Raw genomic sequence first — 13,910 nt, 5'->3', positions numbered from 1 at the left:
AGCAAGTTTGGTGGTACAAAATAAAACGTAGCGCTTTTCTAAGCGGATTTAAAAGAGGAACTATATTTTATGGCGTAATAGCACTTTTGGGAGTACTTCGACTACATTTATGAATCATGAAGACATTCAAATTATATTAGTATTTAAACCCCCTGGGGTCCAAATACGCGGCACCGCGTTTTGACGTGTTTTCTCCTTATCATGGAAGAATCAACTTAAAATACTCCATCATTAATAATCATACACTACACGCTGTTGACATGGTAATGAAGAGCAGCTCAAACATTAAAAAGTAAAGTTTGATTTAAGTTCAGATTTAAAGACTTTACCGCATGTCTGGATTATAAACTTTATACACACACGTGAGGAAGATCTTCATTTATGTCTAGACATTGAGGAAGAGAAGCATTTATCTTTAATATTACCTAAGAAGAAGAACAATGGAGGATGCACTGGAGGAGGATATTTGAAGTAAGTAATAGTTAATTTATACCATTTATATTTGCTATCATGTAATATTCTCATGGCTTGTGCAGTTCAGCGTACATACAGTAAGCAACCTCAGCAGACTGCATGCTTCGGATTGAAAAACATTCACATTGTTTACAAAAGAGGATGCGTGATCTCACGTAATGGCGGATTTCACTGTTGCATGCTGTACAGTGTTAAACACAGTTATTCACTTATATCCTTCATGGCAACTTTCAATAAGCCTGCACTGCTGTATCCTTTAAGTGTGTGCTGTAATATGATTCCATGTTTACATGCTTATTTACAAACGAGTACGCGTGACCTCCCGTAATGGCGGATATCTTTTACATGCTGTATAGTGTTAGACACAGTTATTCACTTTCGTATCCTTCATGGCAACTTTGAGTAATGCTGCACTGCGGGATTTGCTGTAAAATGATTCCATATTGTTTACATGCAAGGCAATTCCATCCATTGCGCTTTACACGCGACACCGTTTTTATGAGCACCGCACAACGGGAGTTTGAAGTTTACAGCTCTGTTGTGTATCAATTTCTTAGTTTATACAAGTTTTTGAATAGGGTTTGTTTCCAAATAAACTGAACTAAATAAACCTAAACTGAATCCAAATAAACTAAACAAAAAGTGTCTTACAATTTCTAAATCAATATATTGTTTTATGTGAATGAGTAGGCAGCAGGGGCGTCACTAGACCCCTTTTACTGGGGCACGTGCCCCAGTGTAAATCTTTTGTGCCCCAGTGTAAATCTCAAGTTTAAATTTTAGCAGTTCACTAGTACAATCCTTTACAAAGACAATCGCGGCAAAAACGGATCTGTATGCAATGTAGTTACCCAATTTACGCTTATAAAAGCAACAAAGCAGTTGCACGCACGTATCCATGTCCGCAAGCGTCTTTTTAATTTTTTTAATTTGACTTTTCATAAACAGGGAAACATTAACAAACACAACCTGTTCAATTATAAGTGTCAGAAATAATAAATAAATGAAAAAAATATATATATACATATTATACATACATATTTAAATAGAAAATATATAATATAAAATAATAATAATAATAAAAAAAATGAGTGTATGATTGTCTGCGTAAATACATGAATATTTAAACATAGGAGGAAAGAGATATAGATATAAATGACTTTGATAGTGTATACAAATGTTATACCTTTGTATATATCATACCTGAATATACTCCTACATTTAAAAAACACTGCATATACCTACATAATCATACATGTATGCGCCTTACATACCATAACACACCCCATATATTCATACAAACACATTTATACTTATACACCTGCATGACCATGCATATTCATACCATATGCAACCTATTCATAACAACCCACATACATTATGCTCATGCGCGTCAATAGAAAGGTTAACAGTGTCCGCGCGCGTCTTTGCATCATTAGCGCACAACTGCATTCAAAAGGTGACGCCACGCGAGTGAGTTAGCTTATGAAAACATGACGAGACTAAAGTAAGTTTCTAAATAATAATGCTAATCTTATTTTGACTTGATCATTATTGGCTTCTGTAGATGGACATCAGAAATGTTTTGTGCAAAGCAGGGAAAGAGAAGCAGAAAGGAGAGATGATGAGTTTAAGGGAGGTAAGAAAAACTACATCCTCATCCTGTCAGGTCTCAAACATTAGAGGAAAAATCTCAGGAAAACCTCTTGCCAAGTCTATAGAATTGCATTGTTGCTGAGAAAATCAACAGATGTATGCAGGGGCGTCATGCACCAATTTTTTTTAAGGGGGCACAGCGTCAACAGCTCACAGAAATTTGTGCATACACAGACATCAAACGAAATATTATAGAGCTTTCAGTCTTTTCCATGGCACTTACATTTCTTACAATCTGAAAACCCCTGCTTTCATGCAAAAACCTCCAAAATAAAAGTGATGACTAACTTTAATATCAAATACTATTCAATCGGAATAATGACACATTTGCATCATATTTACATCTGAAACGGCATGTTTTATTTAAGTCTTAATGACTTGTTTAATTGTGTCATTAATGCATTTTGCACAACAACTACATTATCATATAAAATTAATGTAATTTTAAATCCAAAGTATATAAACAACAAAAAGGACATACGCTATAGCCACGTGATTGAGTTTAATGTTCAATAATGATTTAAAGAAATATGTTTAGATAAATTTTTTAGAGGACCGGATTTTGCATTACATTTTACCTCATGTGAGCATGTGAGATTCCGCGTCCGCGTGAACTCTGGCGAACTTTGGCGTTGTGCCAAGAAGATGAATCTCTACTATATAACGTTGAGACATTTAAAACCATACATTTTCTACACAGAGGAGGTTAACTGCACATTACCGTACTGGGGTTTGGTGAGCGTTTCTAACACGTTTTAATTCCTACGATAGCCAAATGCAGCAGCAAGCCAGCAACAGCAGAGAGCTCGTGAGCGCGCCCAGATGCTGGTGACTGCTGCTCCAGCTGCCGCCAGAATAAAAGTAATGTAACATGATCAAAACACTATCAAAACGGCGGAAATCTCCTTAAAGTGACAAGGATGCAGCACATAATGTATAAATTGTGCATATTAAACAGATTAAAAGTCAAATAACAGATTAATGGACGCTTATTTGATTTTGAGGTTGGATGCAAAATCCATTGGCTCAAAAAAACCAAGGGGGCAGGTGCCCCCTCAGTTTGAATGGGCATGACGCCTCTGGATGTATGTGTTATACTGTTCTGTATTTTCAAATGAATTTAATATTTAGTTTACTAACACTAACTTACACAACAGTTAGCAGTAACTATGACTGAGATTATTTAGTATAGCAGTCATAAAATGACTGTTTTCTTAAAATATTCTTGTAAAAATACGTTATTAATCATTGCTATCATTGTATAATGTAGAAAATATTTCTCTGCTGTCATTATTTATGCCTCCAAACATGTTAATAATGTTAGGTATGATGAAGATTACAGTTGAATGTATCTTTCGCAGTACCTGTTGCACTGTAGAATAGTGGGTTAAGCAAAGGACATTATATAGAAGTGTTGCACACTTCTTGCACACAGCAGGCTTTCAAAAAAAGTCAGCAAAAAATGGGGGGCCTGTGCCCCAGTAGAGCTTTATGTCTAGCAACGCCCCTGGTAGGCAGGATGATTTTCACACCATTTTAAAGAAAAAACTCTAGACTACTAGATTCTGTTTAGGAAAGTCTTGTTAAAACATGTTTAGAATGAGTTTTGTGGACTTATATCAGTGACTTAAAAATTTTGCTTTTTTTAAAACCACGCATAAACATTTTTCTCTCAAAAATACAAACATGTACATGTAGCTCATATAATATTTTAGTCCAGTTTGTGCTGAATGCTAGCCTGGGTGCCAGCCGATCTTAGCCCTGCCCACAACATTTTGAGAAACGGGAAGATCGTTCTGGGGATTCACCATTGAGGAGCTACTATGCTCGACCCAAAGCTTGTCGACCAATCAAATTGTCAGGGCTGGCTTTATACGATGATGGACAGATGATCAGTAACGTAAATCAACCACGTCACCAAAGAGCGCGTGTGTTGAATCTGTTTACAACGAAATGGCTGCCGCGGTAGAAATCAGAAGTGTGGATTCTGACATTGAGTCTGTTCTAAAAGATATCGACAAAGCATTGATTTTAAAAGAGGAACAGAGAAACGCGAGCAAGGCATTTGTTGATGTTTTTGCCGTCCTTTCTATGGGATTCGGCAAAAGTTGTCGCACTTATGAAGGATCAAGTTAAAGAAGCAACTGAAATGGGTATCACGGCGATGCAACTCGGTGTGCACGACGAGATGGATATAATTAGCGGTCGTTGCCAGCTGCTTTTCGGAAGCCCGGAATCGTGGAGGGACATGCTAGGCTCCAATATTTTTCAAGCAAACGTAATGGGTATCGTCGTGGATGAAGTTTAACTAATGTACAAATGGTAAGAGATAGTCTTACTGTATGACTTAATGTGATAAAAATGAAATGTTGTAATCATAGTAGGTGTTGATGTACGTTCGCTAACTCAAGACTTGTAGTGTGTGTCATTGTAGCGAAATAACTAGCAGTTCGGTCAAGCTGCAAAGACGTCATTTCAACATACGTCACACACTCGGTTGCTCTGATTGGTCGTAGGTCTATCGAATTGAGTGCAGAGGCATTTTTCGGTTGAGACACGCCTCATGATTATAGCTCAATGGAGCAGTATCAGACTCAAATTCTGACTAGAATTGAGTATGACAACGTCAGGCTAGTTGAACGCAGTGGTATGAGACACTTGCCATTATTATGTTTTAAAGCAGCTGAAAAAAGACCAAATGTAAGAGCATGTCAGAACCTCTGACAGTGTCCCAAAATGGTCGGACCTCAGAGGGTTAAATATTTTAATTTAAATTTGGTTCAGGAATGTTTAACAATATTACAAATAAGTACATGCATTTATTTTACACGATTTTGCACGAAGTCTTAACATGTTAATGAAATAGACAAACGTAATGCTGTTTAAAAATTAAGATGATGAATCACATCATTTTGATTTCACTCACAAGCTGTTTGTAAAAGACTAAAGTTTTCAAACACTTAGATAAAAAATACTTTGATGATCAAGCCTGAACAAGATCAAGTTAAGTTGGATTTCTCCACTTAAATACTATTTGATCAAATTTTAACTTTTTACAGTGTATATTATTCAAATTTATATACCATTTAACTATATACCATTGCTGTCTTGATAATCCCATAAAAAATCTTGGTACTGTATATTTTTGGTACTGTATAAATCTTGGTATATTATATTGTGTAATATAATATACATTATATAAAAACCCTATACTCTTTATATTTCATAATGTTTTATTAATTCCTATCTACTGTCTATATACTACTAACATGTATTTATTGTACATTTTTTGCTTTGCAACAATGCAACAAAAAATTTGTCAAAAGTGTTATAGAAATACATTTGAATTAGTATTATTCTAACACACTCTTTGTTGTAAAGTGCATGATCTCCACCTCTCTGCTGCCCTCTTGTTACTCTTAACTAGGTTAAGAGACCTCTCCAGCTCTCTTAAATAATTTAGGAACTGAGACCTAGGGCCCTATCTTGCACCCAGCGCAATTGACTTTGTCAGTGACGCATGTATCATTCGTATTTTGCACCGGCGCACAGCAGGTTTTTCACTCCACAGACGCACGTCGGCAAATTAGGAAATTAACTTGTGCTCCCTGGGCGGTTCAGAGCAAAAAAAGGAGGCGTGTTCCGGCGCAAACCATCCCTGATGCTATTTTGCAGTTACAAAAAACAATTGCGCCACTGACCAAAAAAAAAGTCAGTCTAAAGTCTAAAATCAGTGGGCGTTGCGCGTAGTTCATTATGCTATTTGAAGGGCGCATGCTTGACCATAATGTATAGCGTTCACAACGCGCACACACTTTGCTTATCTAATCTACACAGATGTAACAGTTATTTTTCAAATCATAAATTGTTACAATAAAAAATATGAATACATGAGAAAAGGGAAATCATAGTGGTGAGCATTGTGGTGATAGTTTTTATTTATTGTGTGGCTGCGTTAAAAAATTCTCATGCAAATAACGATTAAAATATTTTCATACGTTTGTTGTGTGGCTGTATTACGTTTATTTTATGTAAATAATAATTAAAATGTTTTCATAAGAAACCTTAATGTGTATGAACTTGATTTGTAAGTGTACTTTGGGGTTGGACCTTGCTTGCGTTTCTTGGGTCCGATTTCAAAGCCCCCGGTGAGGGTGTACGCAGCGATGTCCTCTGCTGGCGTCAGGTCATGTGTAGAGGCAGATTAACCTCCCGTTACACGGGGTGCCCGATTTATGCTGGCAAGCATGGGATTCCCCCGTCTCCTGACATCATTGTAGAGCTTGGCGCAACGTCCTAGGGATGCCAGCTTAAGAGACAATTGTGGCTATTTCCTCTAACGACTGTTTAACGACGTTGATTTGGGTGGGTTTCTCCCATCCCCATACAAAACAACTTCTCTGTCTTTGACTGCTCTTACAAGAACGTGGGTCTCCTCGGCTGTGAACCGCTCCTGGCATGTGGCTGGTAAATCCGTCATAATAATAGCAACCCGCCATGGAACTTGCGCCCTTGCGTTTAAAGGGAATGTTGGATAGCGTTCTGATTGGTTTATTAGACGTTACGCCCAAACCACACCTATGCATAATGAACCTACTTCAGACCAACCCCTTATTGATTAGCGCCTGGCGCGCAAGAGTTATTTCTCCCGCCGGGAAAATAGCAACAGCGCTCAAGATCTGCCCACAAAGTAACTTGCGCTTTGCACTTGCGTTTCAGATCGTTAAAATAGGGCCCCTTATCTGCATGAACACTTAAAAATGAATTGCATTAAATAGTTTGCCACTGTTTGTCTTGTGAATAGTATGCCATACAGACCCGTTTGCCACTGAACCTGCATTAACGACGACAGTGGGGCCTCCAGCCTTAGTCAAACAGGTTGGCATGTATGGTCGGGTTACATTTTTGGCGCTTTCGTGTGTCTTGTGCATAGTATGCCATACAGACCCGTTTGCCACTGAACCTGCATTAACGACGACAGTGGGGCTTCCGGCCTTAGTCAAACGGGTTGGCACGTATAGTTGGGTTGCGATTTTGGCACTTTCGTGAGTCTTGTGAATAGTATGCCATACAGACCCGTTTGCCACTGAACCTGCATTAACAACGACAGTGGGGCCTCCAGCCTTAGTCAAACGGGTTGACACGTATGGTCAGGTTGCGATGTTTGGCGTTTTCTCGTGGTCTTGTAAATGCTATGCAATATAGACCCATTTGCCACTGAACCTGCACGACAGTGGGGCTTCAGGCCTTAGTCAAACGGGTCGTCAGGTTTCATTTTCTCTTAAAGATCGGAAGGTGACCCTTAGTTACCATATATACCTTCGCATTGGGCGCCCAATTTGCAAAATCCTCAACTGTGGATAATATAATTATGCCGCAATAGTTAGTCTGTCTGGAACTAAGCTGATTTAAACCACATCACTGTGTGACACTTGCATTACATGTGAACGGCCCCTACGCTTATATGATTTTGTTTTTCTCTCCCTGTCTCGTCCTCGACCCCGAGGACAATGGGACAAACAGACCCAGTTCCGGTAGATGTGAAAGTCGGCACACCTCTGATCTACTGGTCGTCCTTCAACGTGATGCCCAGCTGATGCCTGACCAACGATCACCGGCAGAACCCGCTTAATCTCCGCTAAATCTCCTTATCCGTTCTCCCAAGGGTTTTTCCCTCTTAGGACTTTTTTTTTACTTCCTTGGCTAAAAAGCCCGGGGTTTTTTTCTCCTAGGGGGTTTTTTACCCCGGGGAGGCAGACTTTTTGGGCTTTACTTAGCTTCCTCTTCTAGACGTTACTTTAGTAATACGTTCGCTTATAATAGTCATAGCCGCAGCAAATTTAACTGCTTATGCTATCATGTATTTTGTTGTGCTATCTGTCGTTTTTTTGTGCTTTTTACTGCTTCTATTTATGTAAAGCTGCTTTGAAACAATTGACTTTTGTGAAAAGCACTATATAAATAAAATTGAATTGAATTGAACTTGTGACGGCACTGTACATTTTGTACCTGACTGACTGTATTTCCGAAAATCACAGCATCCCCACAGCATACTCAAACCATAGTGCCTCAGTGATGTGAGGTGTGGCCGGCTTCACAGGATCAACGGGATCGGCTGGTTGCCACGCATTGCGCGGGTGTGCAGACTTATCTGTTTGTTTTTTAATCATGCATGGTAACGTTACTCATGTCATACGCTAATCTGCGTAGCTCAACACGACGTCAAACACGCATCTCCAGACCCAGTCTTTAATACCACAGGCGCTTGTAACGCTAACCAGACATCAAAATGCCGCAATAACCACAATAAATAAATAAATAAAACCACATGATTTTCGTGATCGATCATCGATGCCACGTTCGAGTACTTGAACAACTGAGTACTCATGCCCATCCCTAACTTCTATACTCTACCATAGATATACATAATAAAGGCTAGATGTCTCACCTGCGCTGCTGGCCAATGAAGGTTCACATCCTGTTACAGTCAGCTCGCTCACTCGTAACATTGTGTTTTAAATAGTGCATATACTTTTTAAACAACCATAACTTGCTCAATTTTCTACAAATTTTCAAATTGTTTGGTTTGTTATAAATGTCAGATATGTACTTATGACACTGCATACTTATGAATAAAGTTTATGAAACATGTTTAAGAATGATTAAATTATAGCATGTTAATAACATTTGTAAGAAACCAAACCATTTGTAAATCCTTCAAAATTTCAGCGAGATAAGATTATTTGCAGATCACTCACCTTGTGCCTGTGACAAGATGGTGGTGATGACGTTAGAGACTCCACCGTTAGACATCTAGCCTTTATTATGTATATCTATGGCTGCTACAACTGCACTTGTATGTCACGTGGTCAGGTCGGAGAACACAATGCAATGCTATCAGGAGTTAACTTACAGGCTGTGAGTCAGAAGCGAGAAGAATTATGGTAATCTCGGTTGTGTCTACATCAACAATCCCAGGTAGTAAACAGTTTCCTACAATCTGTGTGTTTGTTGTAATCCAAGAAAAGAGATTTACATTGGTGACGATAACTGGCGTCAATGTTTACTTTGGGGTTTGTCATTAACATGTACTAAGACACACTTACATACCAAATGAAATGTAAAAACATGAATCGGACAATAGGTGCCCTTTAAGATGTAAACAGTCATCTGATTGTTGTTAGTTTTACTTACCGAAGTTTCTTGGTTTCTTTAATCACAGGCTGCAGTCTCACAAGTACTTCATCTGCTGGATTTTCAGCTCCAATGAATTTATTTAGATCAAGTTCATCCAAATGCTGCTCAGACATCAACAACACAAAAACTAAAGCTGCCCACTGTGAAAAGGAGAATTTGTAGTTTCCTATTGATTCAGATCTCACATAACGTTGAATCTCCTGCAGCAATGAGTCATCACCCAGTTCATTCAGACAGTGAATCAAATTGATGGATTTCTCTGGAGACAGATTCTCATTCATCTTCTCTTTAATGTACTTAACAGTTTTCTCTTTCTTGTAGGAGCATCTTCTCATCTGTGTCAGTAGATCCTGTAAGAGAATCTGATTGGACTCCAGTGAAAGACCCAGAAGAAAACGCAGGAAAAGATCCAGATGTCCATTCTTACTCTGTAAAGATTCATCTACAGCTCGATGATGTAACTCAGATAATGAATCCCATTCTGATGATTTATGTTTTATTCCACCCAAAACTTTAGAAAATTCATCAAACACATTTATGTTGTTGTTTGTGATGGAGATGTAAGCATAAAGAGCTGCTAGATGTTCCTGGATGCTGAGATGAACAAAGCAGTAAACTTTCCCCTGATACAAGCCTTTCTCCTCTCTGAAGATCTGAGTACACAATCCTGAGTACACTGATGCTTCTGCTACATCAATGCCACACTCTCTCAGGTCTTCATCATAGAAGATCAGATTGCCTTTCACAAGCTGCTCAAAAGCCAGTTTCCCCAGTTTGAAGATCATGTCTTCATCTTTCTTCTCATAGTCCTTCTGATGTTTGATGTTTGTCTGAATGATCAGGAAGTGTGTGTACATTTGAGTGAGAGTCTTGGGGATCCTTCTTCTCTCTGTCTCACTCAACATTCTCTCTAAAACAGTGACTGAAATCCAGCAGAAGACTGGGATGTGACACATGATGTAGAGACTCCTGGATGACTTCAGGTGTGAGATGATTCTCCTGGCCAGCCACTCATCACTGATTCTCTTCCTGAAGTATTCCTCCTTCTGTGGATCAGTGAAGCCTCGTACCTCTGTGACTCGATCAACACACTCAGAGGGGATGAGATCAGCTGCTGCTGGTCTGGAGGTGATCCAGATGAGAGCAGAGGGAAACAGATTCCCCTTGATGAGGTTTGTCAGCATCACGTCCACTGAGGTTGATTCACTTACATCACACAACCTCACACTGCTGTGAAAATCCAGAGACAGACGACACTCATCCAAACCATCAAAGATGAACAACACTTTATATGCATCACTAAAGATTTCCATTTCTTTTGTTTGTGGGAAGAAAAGATGAAGAAGATCTAAAAGACTGAGTGTTTTGTTCTTCATCAAATTGATCTCTCTGAAAGGAAGTGGAAATATGAGGTGGACGTCCTGATTCTCTTTCTCTTCAGCCCAGTCCAGAATGAACTTCTGTACAGAGACTGTTTTTCCAATGCCAGCGACTCCCTTTGTCAGCACACTTCTGATGTGTTTGTGTTGTTCAGGTAAAGGTTTAAAGATGTCATTACATTTGATTGGTGTCTCTTCTGTTGTTGTTCTTCTGGACTGTATCTCAATCTGTCTCACCTCATGTTCATTACTGATCTCTCCACTTTCACTCTCTGTGATGTAGAGCTCTGTGTAGATCTCATTCAGTAGTGTTGTGTTTCTCTTATTTGATGTTACCTCATACAAAGACTCAAACTTCTTTCTCATATTTGATCTGAATGTGTTCAGGACTTGAGCAAGATTAGAGTCATTACTGTAAATAAAAAATAATATATCATACAGCGGGGAAAATAAGTATTTGACACATCAGCATTTTTATCAGTAAGGGGATTTCTAAGTGGGCTATTGGCACAAAATTTCCCCCAGATGTAGCCATCAAGCCAATTATTGAATTCATACAAAGAAATCAGAAAATTTAAGTATATAAGTTGAGTCATAATAAATAAAGTGAAATAACACAGGAAATAGGTATTGAACACACTTTATTTAATAATTTTATAAAAGCCTCCAAATCATCTGTGCTGATCTTACTGGATTTATTTACCGCTTTTGACACGGTCAATCACCACATCCTCCTGTCGAATAACATGGCTATGTGTGTCTCTGACACAGTGCTTCTATGGTTCAAGTCATATCTTTCAGGTAGGTCTTTCAGGGTATCCTGGAGAGGTGACATCTCCGAACCCCAACGTCTCAATACCAGGGTGCCTCAAGGCTCAGTACTTGGACCGCTGCTCTTTTCGATATACATGACATCCCTGGGTTCTGTCATTTGAAAACATGGATTTCCTACCACTGCTATGCGGATGACACTCAACTTCACTTGTCATTCCACCCTGATGATCCCACAGTTTTTGCCCGCATCTCAGCATGCATGAGGGACATCTCACATAACGTTGAATCTCCTGCAGCAATGAATCATCACCCAGTTCATTCAGACAGTGAATCAGATTGATGGATTTCTCTGGAGACAGATTCTCATTCATCTTCTCTTTAATGTACTCAACAGTTTTCTCTTTCTTGTAGGAGCATCTTCTCATCTGTGTCAGTAGATCCTGTAAGAGAATCTGATTGGACTCCAGTGAAAGACCCAGAAGAAAACGCAAGAAAAGATCCAGATGTCCATTCTTACTCTGTAAAGATTCATCTACAGCTTGCTGATGTAACTCAGATAATGAATACTGTTCTGATGATTTACGTTTTATTCTGCCCAAAACTTTAGTAAATTGATTTTCATCAAACACATTTATGTTGTTGTTTGTGATGGAGATGTGAGCATAAAGAGCTGCTAGATGTTCCTGGAAAGGGCCGGTTCTAGATATTTGGAGGCCCTAGGCAAAATTTATGTTGGAGGCCCCTCACACTTCTTTAATTTTCAGAGTAATCAGAGAAAGTGTTTTTTTTTCTACCCTGTAAGAATTCATTTGACCACTACAGTGATTAAGCATGTTCCCTATCAAAAGCTTTACTCGATGCTGCGCTGCTAAGCGCTATGGGGAAACGTCTTTATCGTTGACCAGCTGAATATAGTGTGCAAACACGTCAATGAAATTGACCCGGAGGTATATAGCCTTGGTTGATGACGACATCACAGCGCACCCGATGCGAGGCTATAAAATAGATGAGCAACAGCTGTGTCATCAGGTCTTTTTATTTTCAGACCAACTCTGAATGAGTGTGTGCTACACTGAAATGCAAATCTCTCTCTTACCTTTTGAACTTTACTTGAGATCTTTGTTAGGAGTTAGATTCCAACAAGATAGAGTGCAGACTTTCTCTCTTTCCGATTTTAAAGGAGTTTAAGTTAAAGGAAAATATGAGTAAGAAGAGTCACGAGCAGTCTAAGTCGTGTTTGTTTTTGCTTTATGGCGAAGGACGACACACACACTTAACTGTTTTGTGTGTTTGGGGGAGGAGCATGCGGTCATGGCTTTGTACAGTCTGATGAGTGCGAGCATTGTGAATCATTCACAATATAAATGATTCGTGCTCGCCGTGATTGTTTCTGACCGCAACCTTAAATTAAGTTATATTTCTTCGCGTGATTCCGAAGCGCACTCCGGTGTTTCTTCGGGTTATGTGGGGGTAATTATAATAATGACGTTGATGATATCTCTCTCGGTTCTGCGGAGTTTCATAAACCAGCCTCCGAGCGTTCCTCGCACGATGAAAGTCGGTCGAGGAGCTTCTCGAGGTGGTAACACGCGCCAGGTTGCAAATTGATTGGCCTCGCGAGCCAGAGAACCCCAAACAAAGCAAAACTAGCGGATAGGTTTTTATAGTGACAAAGGGAGAGGACGAAACATGAGCCTCTCTCTTTCTTTGAGGATCTCCATGGTGAATTAAATAAATCATGGGAAAGACCATACTCATTGCGTGCTTCATGCCCACGGCGTCAATTTATGACTATCGTGGGTACGAAGACGCGCGGATATACCGAAATGCCACAGGTGGAAGAGACGCACGCGAGTTATCTCTCACCTGGCTCGGCATCCTCATTAAAGAAGCCTACCCTGCCCACGAAACCATGTAAAATAACTTCAGCTCTCGTGGGCAAAGCTTATCAAGCCGCAGGTCGGGCTGGTGCTGCGCTGCATACTATGACAATATTACAGGCATACCAGGCTGATCTGTTAAAGGATTTGAGTGCAGGCGAGACGATAGACAAAGAGACATTTGACGAGTTGCGTATGACTACAGATCTGTCTCTTCGTGTCATTAAATAAACGGCTCGCGCTATCGGCCATACTATGTCTGCTCTGGTTAACACAGAGAGGCATCTATGGCTAAATCTGTCAGGCATAAATGAGAAGGATAAAACGTTTCTTTTAAATGCCCCTGTTTCCCTATTGGGTTTATTTGGTGATGCAGTTGACTCTGTTGTCACATAATTCACTAAGGTTAAAAAGCATGAGGGAATATTTCACTCTTTACAGTAGGGCTCGCCGGCGGGCGGGGCATATCATGTTACATCAGATCGCTCCGTCCCGTTGCCTTTACGAAGCCTCTCCACCTCCGCCGCCTCTGGGCTTGCGGGGGGGGGGG

At 39.7% G+C, this 13,910-nt stretch overlaps 1 protein-coding gene across 1 annotated transcript in view; it reads right to left on the bottom strand.

Moving 5' to 3' along the window:
- The window catches only part of LOC141361730 (NACHT, LRR and PYD domains-containing protein 3-like), a 39,862-nt gene extending 26,504 nt beyond the window's left edge, over nucleotides 1-13,358 (bottom strand). The window contains exons 1-4 of the mRNA XM_073863430.1: nucleotides 13,347-13,358; nucleotides 11,715-11,998; nucleotides 10,944-11,079; nucleotides 9,325-10,373 (exon numbers count right to left, since the gene is read on the bottom strand). Coding sequence (XP_073719531.1) covers nucleotides 9,325-10,373; nucleotides 10,944-11,079; nucleotides 11,715-11,998; nucleotides 13,347-13,358 — 1,481 coding nt within the window. The remainder of the gene's footprint in view (nucleotides 1-9,324; nucleotides 10,374-10,943; nucleotides 11,080-11,714; nucleotides 11,999-13,346) is intronic.
- Nucleotides 13,359-13,910: the final 552 nt, after the last annotated feature.

This window comes from Misgurnus anguillicaudatus, chromosome 24 (genome assembly GCF_027580225.2).
Source record: "Misgurnus anguillicaudatus chromosome 24, ASM2758022v2, whole genome shotgun sequence".
NCBI lineage: Eukaryota > Metazoa > Chordata > Actinopteri > Cypriniformes > Cobitidae > Misgurnus > Misgurnus anguillicaudatus.
Note: the sequence above shows the minus strand (reverse complement) of the source record. Positions and strands in the feature narration are given on the sequence as shown.